Source organism: Ceratina calcarata, unplaced genomic scaffold (genome assembly GCF_001652005.2).
Source record: "Ceratina calcarata isolate Rehan_Ccalc_2016 unplaced genomic scaffold, ASM165200v1 scaffold125, whole genome shotgun sequence".
Classification (NCBI taxonomy): domain Eukaryota; kingdom Metazoa; phylum Arthropoda; class Insecta; order Hymenoptera; family Apidae; genus Ceratina; species Ceratina calcarata.
The window spans coordinates 284,137-304,840 of record NW_017133515.1 but is presented as its reverse complement, the minus strand read 5'-3'; the positions used below and the strand labels follow the sequence as shown (position 1 = coordinate 304,840).

General features: G+C 37.7%; 5 protein-coding genes across 5 annotated transcripts in view; all 5 read left to right on the top strand.

Moving 5' to 3' along the window:
* The first annotated feature begins 300 nt into the window (after nucleotides 1–300).
* On the top strand, nucleotides 301–3,625 carry Rnf11 (Ring finger protein 11). Its single transcript, XM_018028429.2, has 3 exons — nucleotides 301–560; nucleotides 796–1,302; nucleotides 1,653–3,625. Exons 2-3 carry the CDS (start codon nucleotides 1,171–1,173, stop codon nucleotides 2,004–2,006), a joined length of 486 nt encoding a protein of 161 aa, XP_017883918.1. The 5' UTR covers nucleotides 301–560; nucleotides 796–1,170; the 3' UTR covers nucleotides 2,007–3,625.
* A 428-nt stretch (nucleotides 3,626–4,053) lies between these two features.
* Rpn7 (regulatory particle non-ATPase 7) lies at nucleotides 4,054–5,857 on the top strand. Its single transcript, XM_018028415.2, has 5 exons — nucleotides 4,054–4,302; nucleotides 4,587–4,938; nucleotides 5,008–5,336; nucleotides 5,411–5,579; nucleotides 5,650–5,857. The coding sequence occupies exons 1-5, from the start codon at nucleotides 4,158–4,160 to the stop codon at nucleotides 5,822–5,824; spliced, it is 1,170 nt and encodes a 389-aa protein (XP_017883904.1). The 5' UTR covers nucleotides 4,054–4,157; the 3' UTR covers nucleotides 5,825–5,857.
* Nucleotides 5,858–5,959: 102 nt separating this feature from the next.
* LOC108627261 (transcription elongation factor 1 homolog) lies at nucleotides 5,960–7,051 on the top strand. The gene is made up of 2 exons (XM_018028440.2): nucleotides 5,960–6,484; nucleotides 6,648–7,051. The coding sequence occupies exons 1-2, from the start codon at nucleotides 6,369–6,371 to the stop codon at nucleotides 6,778–6,780; spliced, it is 249 nt and encodes an 82-aa protein (XP_017883929.1). The 5' UTR covers nucleotides 5,960–6,368; the 3' UTR covers nucleotides 6,781–7,051.
* Nucleotides 7,052–7,156: 105 nt separating this feature from the next.
* On the top strand, nucleotides 7,157–9,568 carry LOC108627271 (alpha/beta hydrolase domain-containing protein 17B). Its single transcript, XM_018028451.2, has 3 exons — nucleotides 7,157–8,495; nucleotides 9,129–9,261; nucleotides 9,340–9,568. The coding sequence occupies exons 1-3, from the start codon at nucleotides 7,852–7,854 to the stop codon at nucleotides 9,421–9,423; spliced, it is 861 nt and encodes a 286-aa protein (XP_017883940.1). The 5' UTR covers nucleotides 7,157–7,851; the 3' UTR covers nucleotides 9,424–9,568.
* A 7,584-nt stretch (nucleotides 9,569–17,152) lies between these two features.
* The window catches only part of LOC108627153 (semaphorin-1A-like), a gene marked incomplete at its 3' end in the record, with an annotated part of 266,616 nt that continues 263,064 nt past the window's right edge, over nucleotides 17,153–20,704 (top strand). The window contains exon 1 of the mRNA XM_026815541.1: nucleotides 17,153–17,561. The remainder of the gene's footprint in view (nucleotides 17,562–20,704) is intronic.

Genomic DNA, 20,704 nt, shown 5'->3' with positions numbered 1-20,704 from the left:
GAATAATATTAAACTAATTTGAATCAAATAAATGGGAATCATTTACATTCAACTGAAACTTACATGTAGAAACTAATATCAAAACCACCTGGATCATCTCGCTGTATTTTACAATTTGGTATACAACACTTTTTAGGCATTTTTCATTGAATTAATTCAATAAATTATCGCTAAAGAACTTCACTTTCAAAAGAAAATCACTTGTTTTCCGCGGTTGACGGTGGCGACAACCGTCAACCAATCACGTGCTCCTAGAAAGAGACAGCATATACCCCGTTATACCTGTCTCACTCTCTAGTAACTCCCCTACACTTCGGCAAGCGGAGTGCTGCCTCCAGTAGTATATGCTCTAAGATTCAATAAGATAAATCATCATGGAAAAATGAAAACATAATTCGAAGTTAACGAAAAACGAAGAATTTGATTTTAACATGAAGTGTAGATATAAAACATCTTTATTAATGGACTAAGATTTTTGTCATTAAATCGTCCTATCGTGATTGGATGTTAGAAAATGTCATTCCTTCTAACAACGAATGGTGTCCAGTAATCTTTCATTTGTATGTCTTATACTTCTACTTCTACTACGCAGTAGAAACAAAGCAGTGCTGTGTTTACTAAGCGCGTGGACTGAGTGCACGACTGAGAGTTTGACGAATGCATGGTGTGAAAAGTCTCTTTCTTAGCAAACTGTGGTTAACTAGTCCTTTGTTTTGTTTCCTTTTCTTTTTTTTAAATTGCATCTCGCTAAATGCGCTGCTGCATTCAACATCGTCGGACACCTGACTGTGGCAGTGGCACGGGTTCGCGGATACCTATGTGACAACGACGACGACGACGGCGACGAAGACGGAAAATAATGTTTTGAAGAAAGAAAATCCGTTTACTGAATTTGAAACCGTGACACAGACCGTGATCCGTTGGGAGATCGAAACGGACTTCGTTACGTGTTTCGAGGAGGAGAGAAGAGTTCATGATGGGAATAAAACTTGAAATTTCCCACGTCAAATTGATCATGATTGTTTAATTACGACGTCGGGATCAAAGAGATTAAGGAGCCCCTAAACACGTTGTCCGTGAAACGCGAACCTAAAGGAGAAGGTGGTAGTGGTGGTGGTGTCGGTGCTGGTGGCGGAGAAGGAGGAGAAGGAGAACGAACGTTTCACCAAAATGGGAAATTGCTTGAAACGCGCTGGAAGCAATCAGCAGGACAATACTACTTTGTTAAGTAACAATCCTGATCCTCCTACGTTGACCAGAGGCTCTCTGCAAGAAGGCCTCGGACCTCCGGTACCTAACAATGTAATTCCGTTTCTTTCTCTACTGTGCGCTATCACTCGCTCTCTTGCGATCCCTACCGTGCGTGTTATCATCGCATCGATTCATTAATTTTCTTATTTCGCACAACATCAACGATGGAAACATTATTCTTCACATTATTTTTAAACATTATTAAAAAGAACCTATAAAAATTTGCACCTAATTATCATGACGATAACGATATATGTACGTGTTAGATTGATTTTATCGCGGTTTTTCTCGTTTGATAACAATGCTTGGTCAGGTTCGCAGTTTCAGTATCATTGAATGTTAATGAATAAGAATTATATGTTACAATTGTATAAAGAGTTTTTATTCCATTGATTCCACAGGGGCCAGTTACATTTTCTTATGCACCAATTTTTACGAGGGAACTTCACCTTCAACAAATTGGCATCGGTGTTAATCTAGGAACAGGTACCGAAGAGGAACAGCAAGTTAGAATAGCGAAACGCATAGGACTTATTCAACACCTGCCTATGAGAGAATACGATGGGACTAAAAAGGGAGAATGTGTGATATGCATGATGGAGCTCCAGGTGGGAGAGGAAGTGCGTTATTTACCCTGTATGCATACTTATCATGCTGTCTGTATCGACGATTGGTTACTGCGTTCCTTGACGTGTCCTTCGTGCATGGAACCAGTAGATGCAGCGCTGATTAGTTCTTATCATCCGACCACTTAATACTGTTCAGACAGAAAATGGAGTAGCTAACGGGTAATCAAACTATACTATTGCGTTGAACAGAGCAACTGAAGAGAACCATTAATTTTATTATTTCATCTAATGGCTTCTAACTAGTGGAAGAGGCCTGCTCTTGTTAACGGCCGATCGTATTTCAACGTATCCGACATACCTGCTCGCATGCTGAGTAATAATGATACCTGTATCGTAAAGAGTTGCAAATATCTTTTATGTACATAGATCGCTGAGATCCCTCTTACAGGGCAATGTTCTCCTCGCGGATCATTGAGGAAAAGGAAATCACGTTCATGGCCGAAAAACAGTCGAGGAACAGTCGATTAGTTTTCTTTCCTTTCTATTAAATCTGAAGTAACTTTCCTCCAATGCAGTTGAAAATCATATTTGATTTTGCGCTCGAGCAAATGGAGCACAAGAAAGTAGTAACGATTCGCTGAGAAAATGTTTCCAGCAGACTTGGCGTTGGTGATTCAGTCGAGAAGAGATGAACAGGATTATATGCATTGTGAATATCATGATCAATATTATTATGTATCAGAAAATATTACGCTATGTATATTTTTAATCGTAGTCGCGATTGTTTCATAGTTCCAAATATTAAATATTTTCAGAATTTATCTTATGACGCATGAAAAAATTGACCTTGTTATTTTTAAGTACATTCTTTTTTCGATGTAATTTGGTCGTAACGCGTGATCAGTCTTTCTCTAAAAAAAGGTAAACACCGCAATGAAACTACACACAAAATTGGAAAGCAGGAGCACTGGCACCCCAGGTTCTTCGTTCCATACATACATATGAACACTACGTTATATGTATGCATTTTGAATTTTATGTATTTCAGACGAAAAATGTGAACTGCGATTGAATATTTGTGTCACTATGTATGTCGACAGTGCCGTTTGTATATTCCCTTTGTATATGTTCGTATATGTACACGTATGTCGTTTACGTTCAACTTTATGAAATACATGGGGTATTGGTTCGATCGAGAAACGTTTTAAACAAACTCGTGGATTCGAGTACATAAAAACAGTTATTAAAATCTGTCTTCTATGACTTATTTAAACATATTTTATTTTCATATTCTACCATTACCTCTTTTTACGACACTTCATACGTATACATGCGTACATACATCGATATTACTCATAGCGCAAAAGGAAGAATTCATTGATTATTTTTATAAAAATATTTGCGAGTAATATGTATGCATCCTGGTACTTCGTTAAATCCTGTTATTCATGGTAATTGAACGTAATTTGAACCGCAGATCGATCCAAGGAACAAATTCCTGTGTTTCAGTTCTAAATCGGTTTATTCTGGTTTGATCACACATACAGAGGTACATAATATATATGTATCTACACACTTATCCATGTCACAGTAATACGAAAAAGTTGCATAATATGTAATAATAAGATTACGAATAAGTTGTTCAACTTGGATCTCTATACGGACTTGAAATCCGAATAAAACTGTCATAATGATAAATCCTGCAAATGCTATATTGTTCTCCGACATGAAACTCGAATGAAAATTTAAATATACCAATCGGTCAATTTCGTATAAAGAATAAATAAATATTATTTTAAAGTTTATGCGTGTGTACATGCAATTATTTTGTGTACAATTCCTACAAGAATGAAAATGTTCACGTTTCTGGAAAAAGGAACGATAAGTTGTGAAATAGTAATTTATTAGTAAGATGAGAAGTACGATTATACATAATACATATACAGATAGCAATTTCGTGCAAATATAAACATTTTAATAATCTATTCTGATCTAAATGATTTTTTTTAGTATATATGTCTACCTGGTACTTTTTCATGTTCTAGCTGATCAATTAACTTGAAATGTATGAAGGATTTGCAGCATATGTCCTATTATCGCATGAATCAACATTTTTAATAGCCACCGTTTTTTCCTGACCTTTTTAACATAAAAGTGTTTAAAAAATAGCATTCAAAACCAGGAAACACTGTCCGTCACCTAGTGAGTGGCTATGGAAACGTTATTTCCGTTCTTGGCTCGTGGACCACTCATATTCATATGCTTCATGTTCGCAAGTAGGAGGCATAAAGTTTCAGTTTGTCGCGTGTTGTATATAAATATAGTTCCAATATCGAAATGCCGCTAGAAAATCTCGAGGAAGAGGGTTTGGAGAAGAATCCTAATTTGGATTTGGCTCAAACTAAATTTTTATTAAGCCTACCGGAGCACAAGGATGACTCTTTTCTGAAGAAGAAACTGTTAGATGCCATTAAAGCAGAAAGTGAGTTTGCACTTTTTACGTTACAATTTACGATGTCAGTTTATACTTATAGTAGGAATAATTCTGTTTTCGATCGAAGTCTATTAGAAGATAAACATTTTTAACTATAAATTAATTTGTACTGTGTATGAAATGAAATTTAAAAAATTAAAATGACGTCTTCCGTAACCCCTTTTTACGACTCTATCTCTCTTACTACTTTGATCAAATTATTGTTTCCTTCTTGTGCACCATTTGGTTTAGGTATTGCTTACAGAATGTTTTAAAATTGCTACCTTTTCTAGATATGGCTCCATTCTATGAGGAAGTTTGTAAAGACTTGGATTGGCCAGTTGACAAAGAACTCTTGGCCGCTATGAAAGCCAAGAACATGGAACAGTTAAAGGAACTGGATGCTGCGATCGAAGATGCCGAACAGAATTTAGGTGAAATGGAAGTAAGAGAAGCAAATTTGAAAAAGTCCGAGCATTTGTGCAGAATAGGTGATAAGGACGGGGCAATCTCAGCATTTAGAAAAACTTATGATAAGACTGTATCCTTAGGACATAGATTGGATATCGTGTTCCACAACATTAGAATTGGGTTATTTTATTTAGATCATGAACATATTACTAAAAACATAGAGAAGGCTAAAAGGTATGAACGACAAATTGGATTATCGATTAAATATAAAAAGAGTTTTATAAATACTGGTTTCTATTTTAGTTTAATAGAAGAAGGAGGAGATTGGGATAGACGAAATCGTTTAAAGGTATATCAAGGAACATACTGTATAGCGGTACGCGACTTTAAAGAAGCTGCGAATTTCTTCTTGGATACGATTAGCACGTTTACGAGCTATGAACTCATGGATTATAACACATTTGTGAGATACACAGTATATTTAAGCATGATAAGTTTGCCTAGGAACGAACTTCGAGACAAGATTATAAAGGGCTCAGAAATTCTGGAAGTACTTCATAGTAATCCAGATGTAAAAGCATACTTGTTCTCTTTATATAACTGTCAGTACGCCGACTTTTTCAAAAATCTAGGTACTAAAATTATGAAGTTTTATCAAAGAGTCTTGAATCTAAAATCGCCTATTAATAATATGCCCATATTTCAGCACATGTCGAAGGTTTATTGCGCAGAGATTATTTAGCTTTTCCACATTATCGGTATTATGTACGGGAGATGCGCATCCTCGCGTATACGCAGCTTTTAGAATCTTACAGATCTCTAACGCTTCAGTACATGGCTGAAGCATTTGGTGTCACAGTAGAATACATCGATCAGTAAGCAAAAATGGTCTTTTCTCTGATAAACGTAGCATAGGATTTATTTATTATTAATTATTCTTTCTAGGGAAATATCACGTTTCATCGCCGCTGGAAGATTACATTGCAAAGTAGATCGGGTTGGCGGAGTAGTTGAAACTAATAGACCAGACAGTAAAAATTGGCAATATCAAGCCATGGTTAAACAAGGCGATTTACTTCTTAACAGGGTTCAAAAACTTTCGCGTGTTATTAATATTTAATTATGCAAACAATAAACCAATAATAATTTAATATTGAATGTTCGCATCTACTAATTTTCTAATGTTTTAAACAAATTTTAAATTCCTTCATTGATTTTAATAAATATCGAAGGATTTTAATAAGTATTAAGTTAACGATTCATTTACTCTGAAAATATACGTATTAAGAGTCTGAAGTCTGAATAAATCTCATATCCTGCCCTAAACTCTCAATCACAATCTATAAGATTCTACTTTGAATCGCCCTTTTTTCCAACCAACATTATATATACTGTACATAATTTATGTATGATCGTTTAGTTATGAAAGTATCTCATTCCAATCGCACGATCTTTTTCGAAACTATATTTTTTACATTAGCTAGTTGTTAGTTTTTACGTTAGGGGTGCTATAATACTTCTAAGATACTAGTTTTTGTCAGAAGATCGTCTTATGCCATTCTAAAGTGCATACTCAAACCTGCCACCATTTGCCTTGATTTGCCTGCACAGTGTGCACGAACAAAGGTGCATCGTACATAATAGATTTATCGAATTTGTTGGCAATGGGTCGCAGAAAAAGTAAACGTCAAGCTCCACAAAGAAAGAGAGCGATCGAACCTATGGAGACGCAATTTGCATGCCCATTTTGTAACCACGAGAAGTCTTGCGAAGTTAAAATGTAAGTATCAACATACACAAAGAAGTGCACATGCATATGTGCATATATAGGTTAGGTACATTCGCAATCGCGCTTGCACGAGTCAGCCCGAGTTTGATCATAATGCTTACAAGTATATTATTACTTCGTTTGCAATATTAATCTGTGTAATTTCTAATTTTAGGGACAAAAGTCGTAATACGGCAAGAATCTACTGCAGAGTTTGTTTAGAAGACTATCAAACTACCATTAATGGATTATCAGAACCAATTGATGTTTACAACGACTGGATTGATGCCTGTGATGCGATTAATTGAATATCACTATATAACACAGTCAGACTTAATTTGACTTGCGTTGACCGCATAAATAACTTAATTCATCAATTCACGTATTATACATTATGTAAATATGTATGTTGGGTCATACAATCATAGAAGATGACGTGAATAATGAACCAATATTTTTATACTGGATTTAATTTATGGATGTACTTGGACGGACTGCAACAATCTTCCTCAATAATTCAATTGAAGAAGATATACATGTATACAAATTAACATCTTAAATAAAGCTAATTGCAAACTACTCACAGTGTTTGAATGTATTGTATAAGAAAATATACCTTATATTTTAATAAAAGTAAAAGGATTAAAATACGAAGAGGCAGCAACGAATAGTTTGAGCGTGGGAGAAAAATTATCAGAGGAATGCACGAAGGGAAAAACATTTAAAGAAGGGAGAGGAGAATATATACCATCAATACCATGTCCAATAAATTCCTTAAAACGTTAGACTAGAGACTTTCGAGTTCGATGCTCTAAGCTTGCGCCTCAGATTTTATGTTGTTAATGCTTCGTCCGCACGAAAAGTGATAAACCTTGTGCAGTATGTTTTACACAGTTATTTATGGCGTTGGTGACTTTAGTCAGCGATACTTGAATTAGCGGCCATTCTTCGTATACACGTCGAATCATCTCGTCGGCGTTAAATCTTTCACCAATGGTGAGCATGGTGAGCAGTGTATAGAAAGAACACATCAAAAGTAGCGCCATGGCTGTGATCTCTCCATCTTCGTCGTGTATTTGGTTTTACCTGAATACAATGAAAGTGTGTAACGTTCAGTGGGTGGGAGCGAAGTGCGAGAGAGACAGGAAACAGGAGGGAGAGAAAACGTCCGTTCCTGCGAGCCGTCATGGCTGAATCATCGTAAGAGACTCTATCGAGTGTACGATAACAAATGACATTACGATTGAATCAGTGACCGTGATAAGTACAGTGCATGGAATAGAAATTTCGAATCTAAACTCGTTAATCTCGATGTGGAGTATCTACGAAGAGACGTGATAAACAACGCTATCGTGTGTGTTTAGTTCTACCGTGGAACGATGAACGGGTTAAGTTTTAGTGAACTCTGTTGCTTGTTTTGCTGTCCACCTTGCCCGTCCAGGATCGCCGCGAAACTAGCGTTTCTACCACCTGAGCCTACGTACACGTTCATCGAGGATGAGGGCTCCAAGTTTACGATTTCTTTGTCCGAGAGAGCGGAATGGCAGTACACGGAACGGGAGAAAGAATCGGTGGAAGGTTTTTACGCAAGAACATCACGAGGGAATCGCATAGCCTGCATGTTCATACGATGCTCAGCCACCGCACGTTTCACGATCTTATTCTCCCATGGGAACGCGGTGGATCTGGGACAGCTGTCCAGCTTTTATTTGGGACTCGGTTCGCGGATAAATTGTAACATATTCAGTTACGATTATTCGGGTTACGGTGTTTCCGGCGGTAGGCCATCGGAAAAGAACCTCTACGCAGACATAGATGCTGCGTGGCATGCTCTCCGGACACGTTACGGTATTAGTCCGGAGAACATTATTCTCTATGGTCAGAGTATCGGGACTGTGCCCACGGTCGATTTGGCCGCACGATACGAGGTTGGTGCAGTCGTTCTGCATTCACCCCTGATGTCGGGAATGCGAGTCGCGTTCCCTAATACTAAAAGGACATGGTTTTTCGACGCCTTTCCTAGGTAGGTTAAATTCTTCTTAACACACGCGCGTCCCCCTTTATTGCGTTAAATGAAACGCGATCCATAATCCGCTTATCGCATACCTGTGATTGGCACAGCTAAGTTTACGCGCATGACACTGCTTCCCATTCAAGTGTGCGTACGTACATACGTCCATACACGTGGTGCAGGTGCACACACGCTTGTATGTTGAATACACACCGACGTTTAATTCTATATTTACAATTTAAACCTGATACAAAACGAATCGAACTGCTGACTGACATAACGGGTTCACGGAACCTTATTAGAATGTTACGCGCGTGCTTATATTCACGTAGCGCACGAATTGAAATTTTTCGGATTTTTCTCGGAACGTAGATGGGAAGCAATAAAAGTTTATCTACATACATGCTTGCGTCATGGAAACCTATAAATTGCATGATCCGTTGACGCATACTTCGCTAATAGGTTTTATGCTTCTGCTTTGCTTATCCCCAGTCCTTTTTTTCATTCGATTAAATTAATGACAGACAATTGAGATCGACTATGTATTTACATGCCCTTATTTATCTATTACATATCCTGTATTTATCATTAGAAACAAATATAGATTTAAGTATAACAAGTTGATAAAGTTTATTTCTTTTACAGTATAGACAAAGTGCCCAAAGTAACATCCCCTGTTTTGGTAATTCATGGGACTGAGGACGAAGTGATAAATTTCAGTCATGGTTTGGCTATTTATGAAAGGTGCCCACGAGCAGTAGAACCATTATGGGTTGAGGTATATAACAACACTTATATTCTTCTTGGCTACTTTTTAATAAATTGTATAAATGTTATAATTCTATTATATTTGTAGGGTGCTGGCCACAATGACGTGGAGTTGTATAATCAATACTTAGAGAGATTGAAGCAATTTGTAAGCGTAGAATTGGTAAACTGACGGCGACTAAGCCTCTCCCAGAGTCAGGGGGGGCAGGAAGGAGGACACACACACACCAGCAGCCACGACCATACCACTTCTAATAATTCAAGCAGTATCAGCTCTATTCCAACTAGTTCACGCACCGAGAAGCTTGTCTAGCACTGGCCTCTCACAGGGGAGGAATCACCTGTTATCCCCTGTGATGAAGAATACGTTGCCTTGCAGCGAAGAATAGTTCGTGCAATAATTTTAGGTGATCAACATACAGTCACCAACCAGGAGGTCGATCGTAAGGATGCATTAACTCAAACGAGCAGTAATACGGATAATATCAAACAGCAAGACGAGAAGAATGAGAAAGAGGTGGAAATAACTTCGAACGTTCAGGATAAGAAATCTAATAAAACGATATTGGAAAGTACGTGCCGTTACTTTTCATCAAATCATATTGATCAAATTACGAAGAGACACATTTTCTTACCGAAGAGTATTGATCACATCGCAAAGAAACAAATCTCTTTGCCGAAAACAAAAAATCCATTTAGCAGAGCAAAGAAGAATTCGTATGGTGATCACAAGAAGGCTGATACGGAAATATCCCATACGACTTTGGTCGACATACACGTTGAAGACTGCCGACAATATGCAAATGGAGAAAAGTCACCATCATTTTCCAATACTTCTAGTGATAATAATAAAGACACTTCCGATTGTGAAAGCATACACAGTCAGCTCAAACCAGAAAAGAAGTCTATGAATCAGTTTAAGTATAGGAGTAGTATAGAGTCCGTACTGGACTCGGTGAAATGTACTAAAAGCGCTAAGAAGAATTCGACTAAGGAAACAACCGTAAAAGGCAAGAGGCTTGAAGAGGACGACGCGGACGCGGAAACCAGTAATGGAAAATCGGTGGAATCTACCAAAAAGCTTCCGTGCGGTAGTAAGGGTAGCAAATTCACTATTAAAAGTCTCGAGAAGATACGTAAAGACAAAAGGAAAAACGATTCTACGGAAACGAAACTGAAAGCTAAAAAGTCCTTTCCGATCTCTTAGGAGAATTTGACCGGTCATTTCTGACAATCGAGCTGGATAAAGTTGCTATAAACTTACCAAAGTGTTCTCCCTATGCTTGTAGGCTGTCTGCAAGCTCAACAATTTTATCCAACGAGGATATTCTCTATTGCAAATCGTAAGGATTCTCAGCAGGTTGTATACTCGACAAGTCCGTAAGCAAATGTAAAAAATGATGCCGGTTTTAAGTCTTCGGAGAGGATAACAACGTAGATTTATTTGTTTACGAATACAAAATAGTTTTCAATAATAACGGTATATCGGTTATCAGAGCGTATTGTGCAATATTGTCAGCAAACGAAGCAATCTTTAGTTAAACAATTATCGGAGATATCGTTTCGCGATAAAGCTGGATTTCTTCTGTCGGCAGAATGCTCAGGAAACTATTGTTTAAAATTAATTGAAAAAAGATTATGTATCGAATACTCCGATAAGTTTAATCATGCAACTTCCGAGGCTAGGTGTTAATCGAGCGACACGAATTTCACGTGTCTTGAAAGTTGCCGTTCCATTATTCTTCCATGTAACTGTCTTTGAAGAGATCATAAATATGCAAGACACTTCTCCGGACCGGAAGAGTGCTAGTATGAGTCTATGCACACACGTAACACGCATACACGACACATACATAAAATTTATTATATTTCTAGAGATAACGAGATAATATATATATATATATATACATAAATATATATATATACATATATATATTTGTGCATACTAAATATTCTTATTATACGTGCACACACTTAGCGGTGCATGCGTGTGTATGTTGTAAGCCGTTTCTCCAGCGTGGGCTGTGGTACGTTGTTAAGACGAATATGTCGAGTATTATCATTATTTTTTATTAATCATCCTCCTTGAAATTAGTGATTCGATAGTTCGAATATTTTCTGCCACCACGAATTCTAACGTACTTCAATCTGTATGATTGTAACGAGTGTGTGGTACAAAAGTTCTTCGCTGAACCTACACTTCTGAGTTCAAAAATTTCATTGTGATTTCATACGATAATTATTTAATTAAGAAATCCACAGTTTTATAAATGAATTGCTGTTCATTTCGTTGCGCATTTAAATACAGATTTTACTAAAAAGAACAAAAAAATATGTGCATAGGCATCAACGTATTTTTTAATGAATGAAAGATGTATGTTTTGCATTGTGTGTTTCTTATGGCTCAATTTTGTAAACTAGGTTCAGCGGTGAAGCAAATGTTACGCGAAGTCACGTGTTTTTATAAAATCGCTGTCCTTGTGGCCGGTGTACATGATAGCTGTGTCGATAGTTGGGAGGAACGACTCTTTTTATATTGATCCGCAGCAGAGGCCTGTGTGCAGCGAGCAATGGAAATCTTCCAAGAGAGTAGTAAAGAATTTAGGATATATAGAGACGAAAAGAGTTAATGGATAGCATTAAGGGAACGTGTACGTGTGGGACGTCGTAACAGGCGTTACATTTTACTGAGAACTGAATGAGAGATGATCTTGTGAACAACAATAAGGATGCAACTAGATAGGGACAATATTACTGCCAAACTCGATTATGAATTAGTTGATTTCTAAACAGGTGAATCGTTTGGGGAACCTTGTCTATAGGTATGTTTTTTGTTAGTATTTTTATATCTCGATAATGTAAATACAGTACAAGTAAATGATGTTTCTTTTATTAGTACGTGTAACATTACGCGGCAGCGTGAAACTACCGTGTGTAGCCAATGGAACAAATCGGCTCTAGTAATTATTATTCTAATAATCTATCTAAAATTTTTTTTAATCTCATATATTATCTTTAACGNTTCTGATACTTTGTAATTATTGTTACCTACGTTGTTATATTTGTACGTCATTTTTGTTACTTCTTTCATATTGTTATTTTACAATTTTTCTTAACCAATTGAATTTTCCTTTAGCGTTAATTTTGTAGAATACTTTATGGTGCGATACCGATACGGAGATTTGCGATATATTTCTTCCATTGGCTTTTTCACGTAGCCGCTAAATTAGAATCGATTTTCATCGATCGCAATTCTATATTATATATACATAATAACTATTTGGTAACTTGTGAAGAAAAAAAATTTATACCGTTGTTTGACAAATGTCCAGTTTTATAAACGGCAGATACCTATTGCGTAGATTGATTTCATTGAGAACCAAGTAAAGACAGCGTGGCATAATGAAGCTATCGGTGCTCGACGAGAAGAAGAAGCGCTTTTCCGTCGTTCGTAAAACTGGATAAAAAATGACTTTTGTACAGCATAGTTCGAGAATGCGTGCATTACGTCCCCTCTTTCTTCTACTTTCTCTCTCGTTCCCCGTAGCAGAGTGTGTCGTTTCTCTCTTTCTCTCTTTCTCTCGCTCATTTCTTTCACTGTTTTTCACTACCCTGCTCTATCTCTCAATGCGCGTTAAAAGCAATCGACCGGTTTCGAATAACACTCTTTCGTCTTTCATGATTGCATCGTGCCAGTAGAATGGTACTCAACGGTCTTCGTTTTTGGGTATCACGGCGCGGTATTCGTAACTGTACATAATAGCGTGTAAGTGAAGTATTAGAAATATTATTGAACTCGATGTTCTATTCGGTCGTGTCTAATGTACTTACGGGAGAAGGTGGGTTGAAGAGATGGGAGGGAGGAGGTAACATTAGTAGAAATTACGAGATACCTTCGATCGTTAGTGTCATATACATATATATCAATCACACGATGTGACTAGTAGCGCAAAATGGAATTAGTTGATTAGTTTGATAAGTAAATACATAAACACGTAGCTCATCTCGAAATTATTATTAGCACAGGAAAGAGAAGAAAGAGAAGAAAGATATGTATCGTTTATCTCAGAATAAATATCGTTTTATTTAGCGCGTAAAGACGTACTGTAGTACCGGAAGCAACGTTATTTCTTATGGGATCGTAGAGAACGCGTAGTCCGGAAATACACCGCGCTGAGCATCCGATTAGGGTTGTTTTTAGATTTTTATACAATACTTCCATCGCACTCGACTTAGGCGTACAGCATCGCCAAGTGCTTCATCAAGCCTTGCGACGTTTAAACATTGTATATTAATATTACGGAGATGGTACATTTAAGCCCACATTATCGAACGCAGCGGTGTGTCTACCGACTTGTGATATCGCATGTCATTTTATCGAATAAATCAATTCTCGTCGGAAACACTGTCATCCTCTCGATTGAATAATCAACTGTCACGTGCGTTCGTTAATACGGTAAAAATTGTATTAATAATTGCAACCATTCATCATCGTTTTCTTCTCTTAAATTCAAATTACGTATACGTACTCATAATTTTGTTTCCCCCCATTTCTTTTTATATTTTCCTCCTTTGTTAGTACCATACATTGCGAATTACATCGGTATCTGTAATTAATGGTATCAACATTGGTATCTGTAATTAATATTACTGAAGTAACAATGTTAATAAAATCCTATAGAAATTACAGTAAACTTTACTCTTGCCTGTGCATTAATGATTTTACGTCCTCTGTTACCAAACAATATTTTCTAAAGACACAGTGAAACATGTCAAAGTTCCTTGGAGACAAACATAAAATGTTTCGCTTTGATACGCAATAAATGCAATGTAAATCATCAAAGACTGAAAATTCTTTCAAACGCATCGTTACCTAGCCACTTGTATTTAAAAAAAAAAATGTCTGAGTAATCAAAAAATAGTTGAGGGCGCTTGAAATCGATTGGCTACGCGTGCATTGCGCGATACTTTTGCTTTTACATCGATCGAGTTTCCTACGTTGCGTTGGATCACGGTTTTAAATTTCACGGAGGGTAAAACGCTTGCCGTTGCAATTAGTTTGAGCCGTCGTTGATCGTTAAGAAGTCGCATAATTCCGGCTGCGCTCTCGAATGACGATGACACGGTGCAACGTTTGTAAGTATTGATCGTCGGCATTTTGTCCCGAAGGTCAATGCGTTTCCACGACGTGGTAGAAGGAAGGAAATGCTCGAGTACCGCGAGGCCTGGTTCGCTGGACTCCGGCTCAGCACCTTCGTAGCTCACCTGCACTGAAACCTGATGCTGACGATAAAAATGAGAACAGGTTACGCGGCAGCTTGTGCTCCAGCCGCTGCGGTTATACGTCGAACCAGCCTACAAAGCTACTTCAAAGAAGAGGCAAAATTTTCTGCTACCGTCGCGTCGTCGTCGTCGTCGTGACTCGGGGGATTAAAATCTATTCGCTATTGTCGACGACGATTCCCTTCTAAGTAGGGGAACTCCGTGTTTCGCCTGCGGACTATGCAAAATTACGACGTGGTAGCCAGAGGTCCCATTCCGCGCGAACATTTCAGTAAAATGCAGGAATAAGATATTCTCCTGCTGGCACATGTTTTATATATTAAAGACGTAAAAAAATAAATATTTTTCTGACTGAATTAACTAACTGAAGAAGTTGAAGTCAAAAGTTTACGGTATCTGTGAGATGTCGAAAACATTTTTCAAAGATTACTGTCTCAATGCTTAAGGATGTGTTGACTATCGAGTCAATCCCCAAAAGTTTATGTACATTAGAAAAACGCATTTCCTATAATTAAAAAGAAATCAGACGTCGGAAGAACAATGCTAATAATAAATAGCTATGTGCCAAAAAGTATAGAAGGGAATATCCAATCAATTATTGACGACGGCGAAAAATTTTTATATAGAAGTTGTGGGCACTGACGTCTTCTAAGAGAAAAATTCTATGTATTTTTCTTCTAATTTGAATANGGTAGCTTTTTAATAGTAATAGGAATCTATAATAACAAATTCAACATGTTAGCAATGTTTAAGTATATAGCCTATACATCCTTAATGATCTGTTCTAGCGATGAACTTTATGTTTCCAGTTATCGATCTCACAAATGTTAGCGGTTTATATCATATTAGAACGCGATGAATATAACAGTCTATGTATTTGTTATTTTTAACATTGTTGAATGTGTAATCTCTTTCTCCATCTCGTAGAACGTGTGTAACGTGATTGATCTACTTAATAAATTCTTATATTTAGCAGTGACCACAGAAGAAACTTGTGAAACGATTCCAATGAATATGGAACACCGCATTCTTTTAATTGCTTTATTACCGACTTGAACATTCAGCCACGCCCTTGGCGTACAGCGTCACGCAGTCTGCTGAACAATTACACTTACTCCATATCACACAGCGACTGTAGTGTCCATTAAAGCGGCTACACGTCGGGCACGCGTGTGCGTGGGCGTCTAACTCTCAGTCACGTTATTTTAAGAAAAAGTGAACGTATTGAAATTGCAAATATCAAAATTGCATTTATACTTGGCTGACCGAATGCGATTTCTTCTGAACATTATTTTATTTCCAAGCCAAGTTATTATGGGACACTAAAGGCCTTTATATAGGTCCTTTAACGAATCTAAATAAGCTTGAGAAATTATGTTATCGTACTAGAAACAAGTAATTGTACTAGGAACGGTTATCTTTATAAAGGTAATAATAAGTTATCTTTATAAAGGAATACTTGTTACACATTGCGTTGCGTGCCTGTAAAAGGTACATAAAAAACGAATAAAAGTCTGTCGGGGTTAATTCCTCCCGCAGAGTCAGACACATACACGGTGAGACAATAAAAATAGACTTATTCTATAACCGATAGCTTAATGATTTCGATGCGAGTTAGAAAAAAAAAAATGTTCATTGGTCAAAGTTCAAGGAAATATCGATTGAACGATTTCTATTGAGTACAATTTTATCTCGTGAATAAACTGTTTCAACTCTTTAGATATTTAGCCTCTGTATATTGTACAGTGTATAGACTGCAGTTTCTTGTCTAGCCATCGAGTTCCATACGTCCTATGTTTTTCTTCCTCTATTTCTCAGAGCGCATACACCAGTGCGAAATTGCTGCGAGTCTCATATTAGGAGATAAGCTCAATCGCTTCTTTTCACTATTCGTTTTTGCGAATGAACACTTGTGAGAAATGGTATCTATACAACTCAATATGGAACTCGCTCCTACGGGCAAACTAGAAGTATCGGAGATACATAAAAAGTTTTCGGATTCTATGTGAAAGATCAGCTCCGTTCCTTACGACGCGGTAGTGATTAATGAATGAAATAAACCAATAAATAGACTGCGGACTTTTAAGCAACGCGTGAAATATTTTTAAAGATATTTTATCATTTAAACACTGAAATATTCAGTTTCTGATGTTCCGGATAATTTTCTGTATTGCCCGCAGGCGTTTGTAATTTCTGCACATTCAATGTTCGTACAAACGCGTAAAATCCGCGGTCTACTAATAACGTTAAACAAATCAGTAGCGAATTCCTTTAGATCGCAATCCTTATTGACTCACCGTATATCGTCAGGCGAAGGTGTGTAAGGGGATTGGGATTTAAAAATTGGCACGTTGCGAGAGCAGGAGAATAGGTATTTGTGTGTTCGTGACAAGTGTCCAAGGGTCTTTGATCGAGACGTGTACGTAGGTATATGTCCTATTGCGTGCAGCATTGGTATATCGAAGAATCATCGAAGGCCGAAGAAGGGACTAAAGAATGATCAGAAAGGACAACGTAGTGGGGCGACGCGGTTCACTACGAGGTGGTGGGGGATTACGCGACGAGTGGTGGGGAGCACAGCGGGAAATAGAGTCGGCGGTAGTGGCAGTTGCGTCTCGAACAGCGCGCGTGTTGTCTCGTTCCGTCCTACGCGTGTTAACTTCCCGCGATAGCTACTGAGGCTTTTTACGGTGCCGACGAACCTCGTTTCCTTTATTTTTTTCGAATCTGCGTTTTGTGCCGCGACTCGCGCCCACGCGACACCGCGAGGGGAGCCGTGACCGCCGCGGTACGTCGTAATAACGCGGGACAGTGAGTTCGGTGGTGGTTTTTCCAGTGTTCGTTTTCTGTGTTTTAACGATCGTTTGTACCAATGCCGGACGACTAGCATTATCGCGCCTTAGGTTTTACCACGAGGATATTTTTTACTCTCCATTGGGATTTTTTTTGTGAATTACCCCGACGCGTCCAGGATTGCTGAAACACACTGGCTGAGCACGCATCGCCCTGATCCAGATTACATTTCTGGTGAGTCAAGGAAACTTTTTTCATTTCCGAGTCACTTCGTTCGGTGTTGAAGATTCCTCTTCGTTCGAAATTATGAGAATGAACCGGTAGTAGAAGCCCCAGTTCATTTTAACGCGTCTCTTACTTATAACCCTCCCGCAGTTTACGAACAATCTGAAGTCTGTCAAAGTAGCAGCGGGCAAGTGTCGTGAACACATACAGGAGACCGGTGTAATTAAGAATGCTCATGGCGTGCGAGATTCGCACGGCGTCTGGCACGAAGCGTAGTAACGGTTGGTTTATTCTCGCCCGTACAACTGCTATATCCTTTGTCATAAATAGTAAATACACGTGTGCGGTGACGACGACGCTAACGTTGCGTCGCTGCGTTGTGCCGCCCTCCCGGCTACTGTTAAGAATAGTATCGTTGAAAACCGATAGATTTGCGCCTCTTTCCCTTTTTCCTTAACAATCGGTTGAAACCTGCGGGTCATACGTGAGGTGGTATAAATTTAATACATAATCCCTTTAGGAACTTGCATCAACGTGCTCTGTTTTCATTCTGGATGTTCTCCTCGTTTTTCAGAATTCTTACGAGTTCGCGCGTCACGCGACTTATGTAAAGAAAAAAAAAACTGACCGCCCGCGTATGACAATAAGATGTTGCGGATTCATGATTCAATTCGAAGCATCACGACAAGGTTTAAATCTTCTTATGGTCGTCCATTTCCTTTCTTGCTTCATCACTAGGCGTCGTATAATGAGATAATATTTTTCGAGCTACTAACCACGCGTATAGCGTCGGTTAGGCGTGGTGTGAGTGTTCTAACGAGGTAAATTCTTCTCGAACGTTTTCACCGTGACATGTTGGCGGGGAAAAATGAAAAATAAAGTGCACGGGTTGAGCGTACTGCATGCATGTATCTATACGCGTACAGCGTGTACTAGCTGTGCGACGGAAGTTTAGAAAGTCGTAGCGAGTCGTATACACACGTTGGCCGGCTACCCGGCCATTCTGTACGCTCGAAACCGGTTCCGAGGTTTTCGCCCGAGGGGCCCCACAACTCGAACGTAACGACGACGCGTGGTGGTCGGCCACGATAAGCCTGTGGTCACACTGGCCCTGTATCGGGCCCAACGAAAACGTGCCACATGTTGTTGATCGTTCTTCGTCTCTCTTGACATATCTGACATTGTACGACAGTTTTTTATCGCTATCTCTGGAGCATTTATAGTTAAAAATTGAATTGATCTGGTTTTGAACGACATTGCTTACGTAAATCAATAAAATTTAATGTAGTTCACGAAATTTTGATTATTTCTATTTCGAAATTTCAAGTACTTATATACGTTGTGCCACAAGCATATTTATAAATATATGTACAGAATCAGAATATTATCTTAATAGAATAATATATTATAAACTGTTTAGAAAAATCATTATTACATTTTGTAATCACACAAAGTTCATTTGAGAATATTTTCAAGGTCCATGCGCGTTAATAGCCCACAATTTAGTCAGTACAACTGGGAAATATATTTAAACATTTTCAAGTACTTATATACGTTGTGCCACAAGCATATTTATAAATATATGTACAGAATCAGAATATTATCTTAATAGAATAATATATTATAAACTGTTTAGAAAAATCATTATTACATTTTGTAATCACACAAAGTTCATTTGAGAATATTTTCAAGGTCCATGCGCGTTAATAGCCCACAATTTAGTCAGTACAACTGGGAAATATATTTAAACATAAATAAACGTTACGTAAGTTATGACAAGGTTTGTGGTGATTCTTCCTCGTTTGATATCTCCTTATCATGTCGTGTTATTCGTTCGTACTATTTGTAGTTGGAAAGTATAAACTTTGCGTTGCTACTTCTGTGATTAAATTTAGTTTGATTTCATATCCCCCGTTCTTATTATCTCAGTTCATTAACGAAGTTTGATTTGTATTGGGCATCTTTTTTTATCGGTTTGATCGAAGTCCAGTGGCTGTTAGCCTCCGTCTCGATAATTGTCGAAGGAAAAATGTAAATCGATCGCTACCATGACGCCTATTACCTACTCGGTCGCAGTACCTATTGTTCATAATAAGCGAATTACTTTCTTTTGTAATGGCCCGAATAATCCGAAGGTCGGCTGGTGCCGCGCTACTTGCTTCAATTGCTTATTGAGATTTAACAAGGTCCGTTCAATGTGCTCGACGAATGTTCTTAACTTTGCAGTGTACAGGTAAAGAAATAACTTGGCTTTACGAATGGGAATTAATACAGATCATAATTCCTTTTTATATAACATTTCTGTTATTAACGAGTTTAATTTGTATCTCTTTGTAAATGAGACGTAGATAAGTACTAATTAACAATCACTGAGATAACGGTTTTCATAAGAAGCTTATTTTCAATTTAAATTTATTCAAAGAGAACGTGACTCAAATTGTAGGAACGCGCATATTATATGTTTCTCGTCAACGCGTTTATTAGAGTGTGCCTGTGTAGGCAGATCAAACTTTTTTTTCTTACTTGCTCGCGTTTACTGTTTCTTGACTTTGCACCGTAAGAAAGAACGCGCCGGTAGGTGTAAACACGGGATACGTTGATATTGAGATGAGTAAAGTGTGTCATGTTTGTTAAAGAAACATGCACAATAACCTTTTGCGTGATCCACGGACCTTCATCAAACGTTTACAGGCCTCTTCGACAGGAGAAAGTTAAAAAAGACGTATTTATGGAAATATATACATTTCTTCGGAGCTGTAATGAAAAGAGAAAGTACATAATGATATATTGTCTATCAAACTGCTCATAGATGTATTTAAATATGGACATAAATCCTACCCTAAATTGAAATGCATTGTTTTGTTCGATGCTTTTTCAATGCCATTTTCTTTTATACTGACTAATACGTACGTATTTATAAAGCAGAAAATTTGTTAACGCGACAACAAGTTGTAGTTAAGAAATTTCTTAACTAATCATCGCATCGCGTTATATGCATATATGATATCAACTTATTAACGCATTGAGTTGAATTTATTTAACCTGTTTATGTTACTTGTACATTACAGCACTTGACAACAATTCAAATATAATTCAAGGATGTATTGGCTATACAGTCAATCCTAAAAGTTTATGCACTTTAGAAACGCATT

Coding starts and splice junctions, on each gene's coding strand:
- LOC108627261 (XM_018028440.2), top strand. CDS start 6,369: ATGGGTCGCAGAAAAAGTAAACGTCAAGCTCCACAAAGAAAGAGAGCG. Junction 6,485..6,647: donor AAGTCTTGCGAAGTTAAAAT/GTAAGTATCAAC, acceptor TTCTAATTTTAG/GGACAAAAGTCGTAATACGG.
- Rpn7 (XM_018028415.2), top strand. CDS start 4,158: ATGCCGCTAGAAAATCTCGAGGAAGAGGGTTTGGAGAAGAATCCTAAT. Junction 4,303..4,586: donor AGATGCCATTAAAGCAGAAA/GTGAGTTTGCAC, acceptor TACCTTTTCTAG/ATATGGCTCCATTCTATGAG. Junction 4,939..5,007: donor AACATAGAGAAGGCTAAAAG/GTATGAACGACA, acceptor TTTCTATTTTAG/TTTAATAGAAGAAGGAGGAG.
- LOC108627271 (XM_018028451.2), top strand. CDS start 7,852: ATGAACGGGTTAAGTTTTAGTGAACTCTGTTGCTTGTTTTGCTGTCCA. Junction 8,496..9,128: donor TTTTTCGACGCCTTTCCTAG/GTAGGTTAAATT, acceptor TTTCTTTTACAG/TATAGACAAAGTGCCCAAAG. Junction 9,262..9,339: donor TAGAACCATTATGGGTTGAG/GTATATAACAAC, acceptor TTATATTTGTAG/GGTGCTGGCCACAATGACGT.
- Rnf11 (XM_018028429.2), top strand. CDS start 1,171: ATGGGAAATTGCTTGAAACGCGCTGGAAGCAATCAGCAGGACAATACT. Junction 1,303..1,652: donor GACCTCCGGTACCTAACAAT/GTAATTCCGTTT, acceptor TTGATTCCACAG/GGGCCAGTTACATTTTCTTA.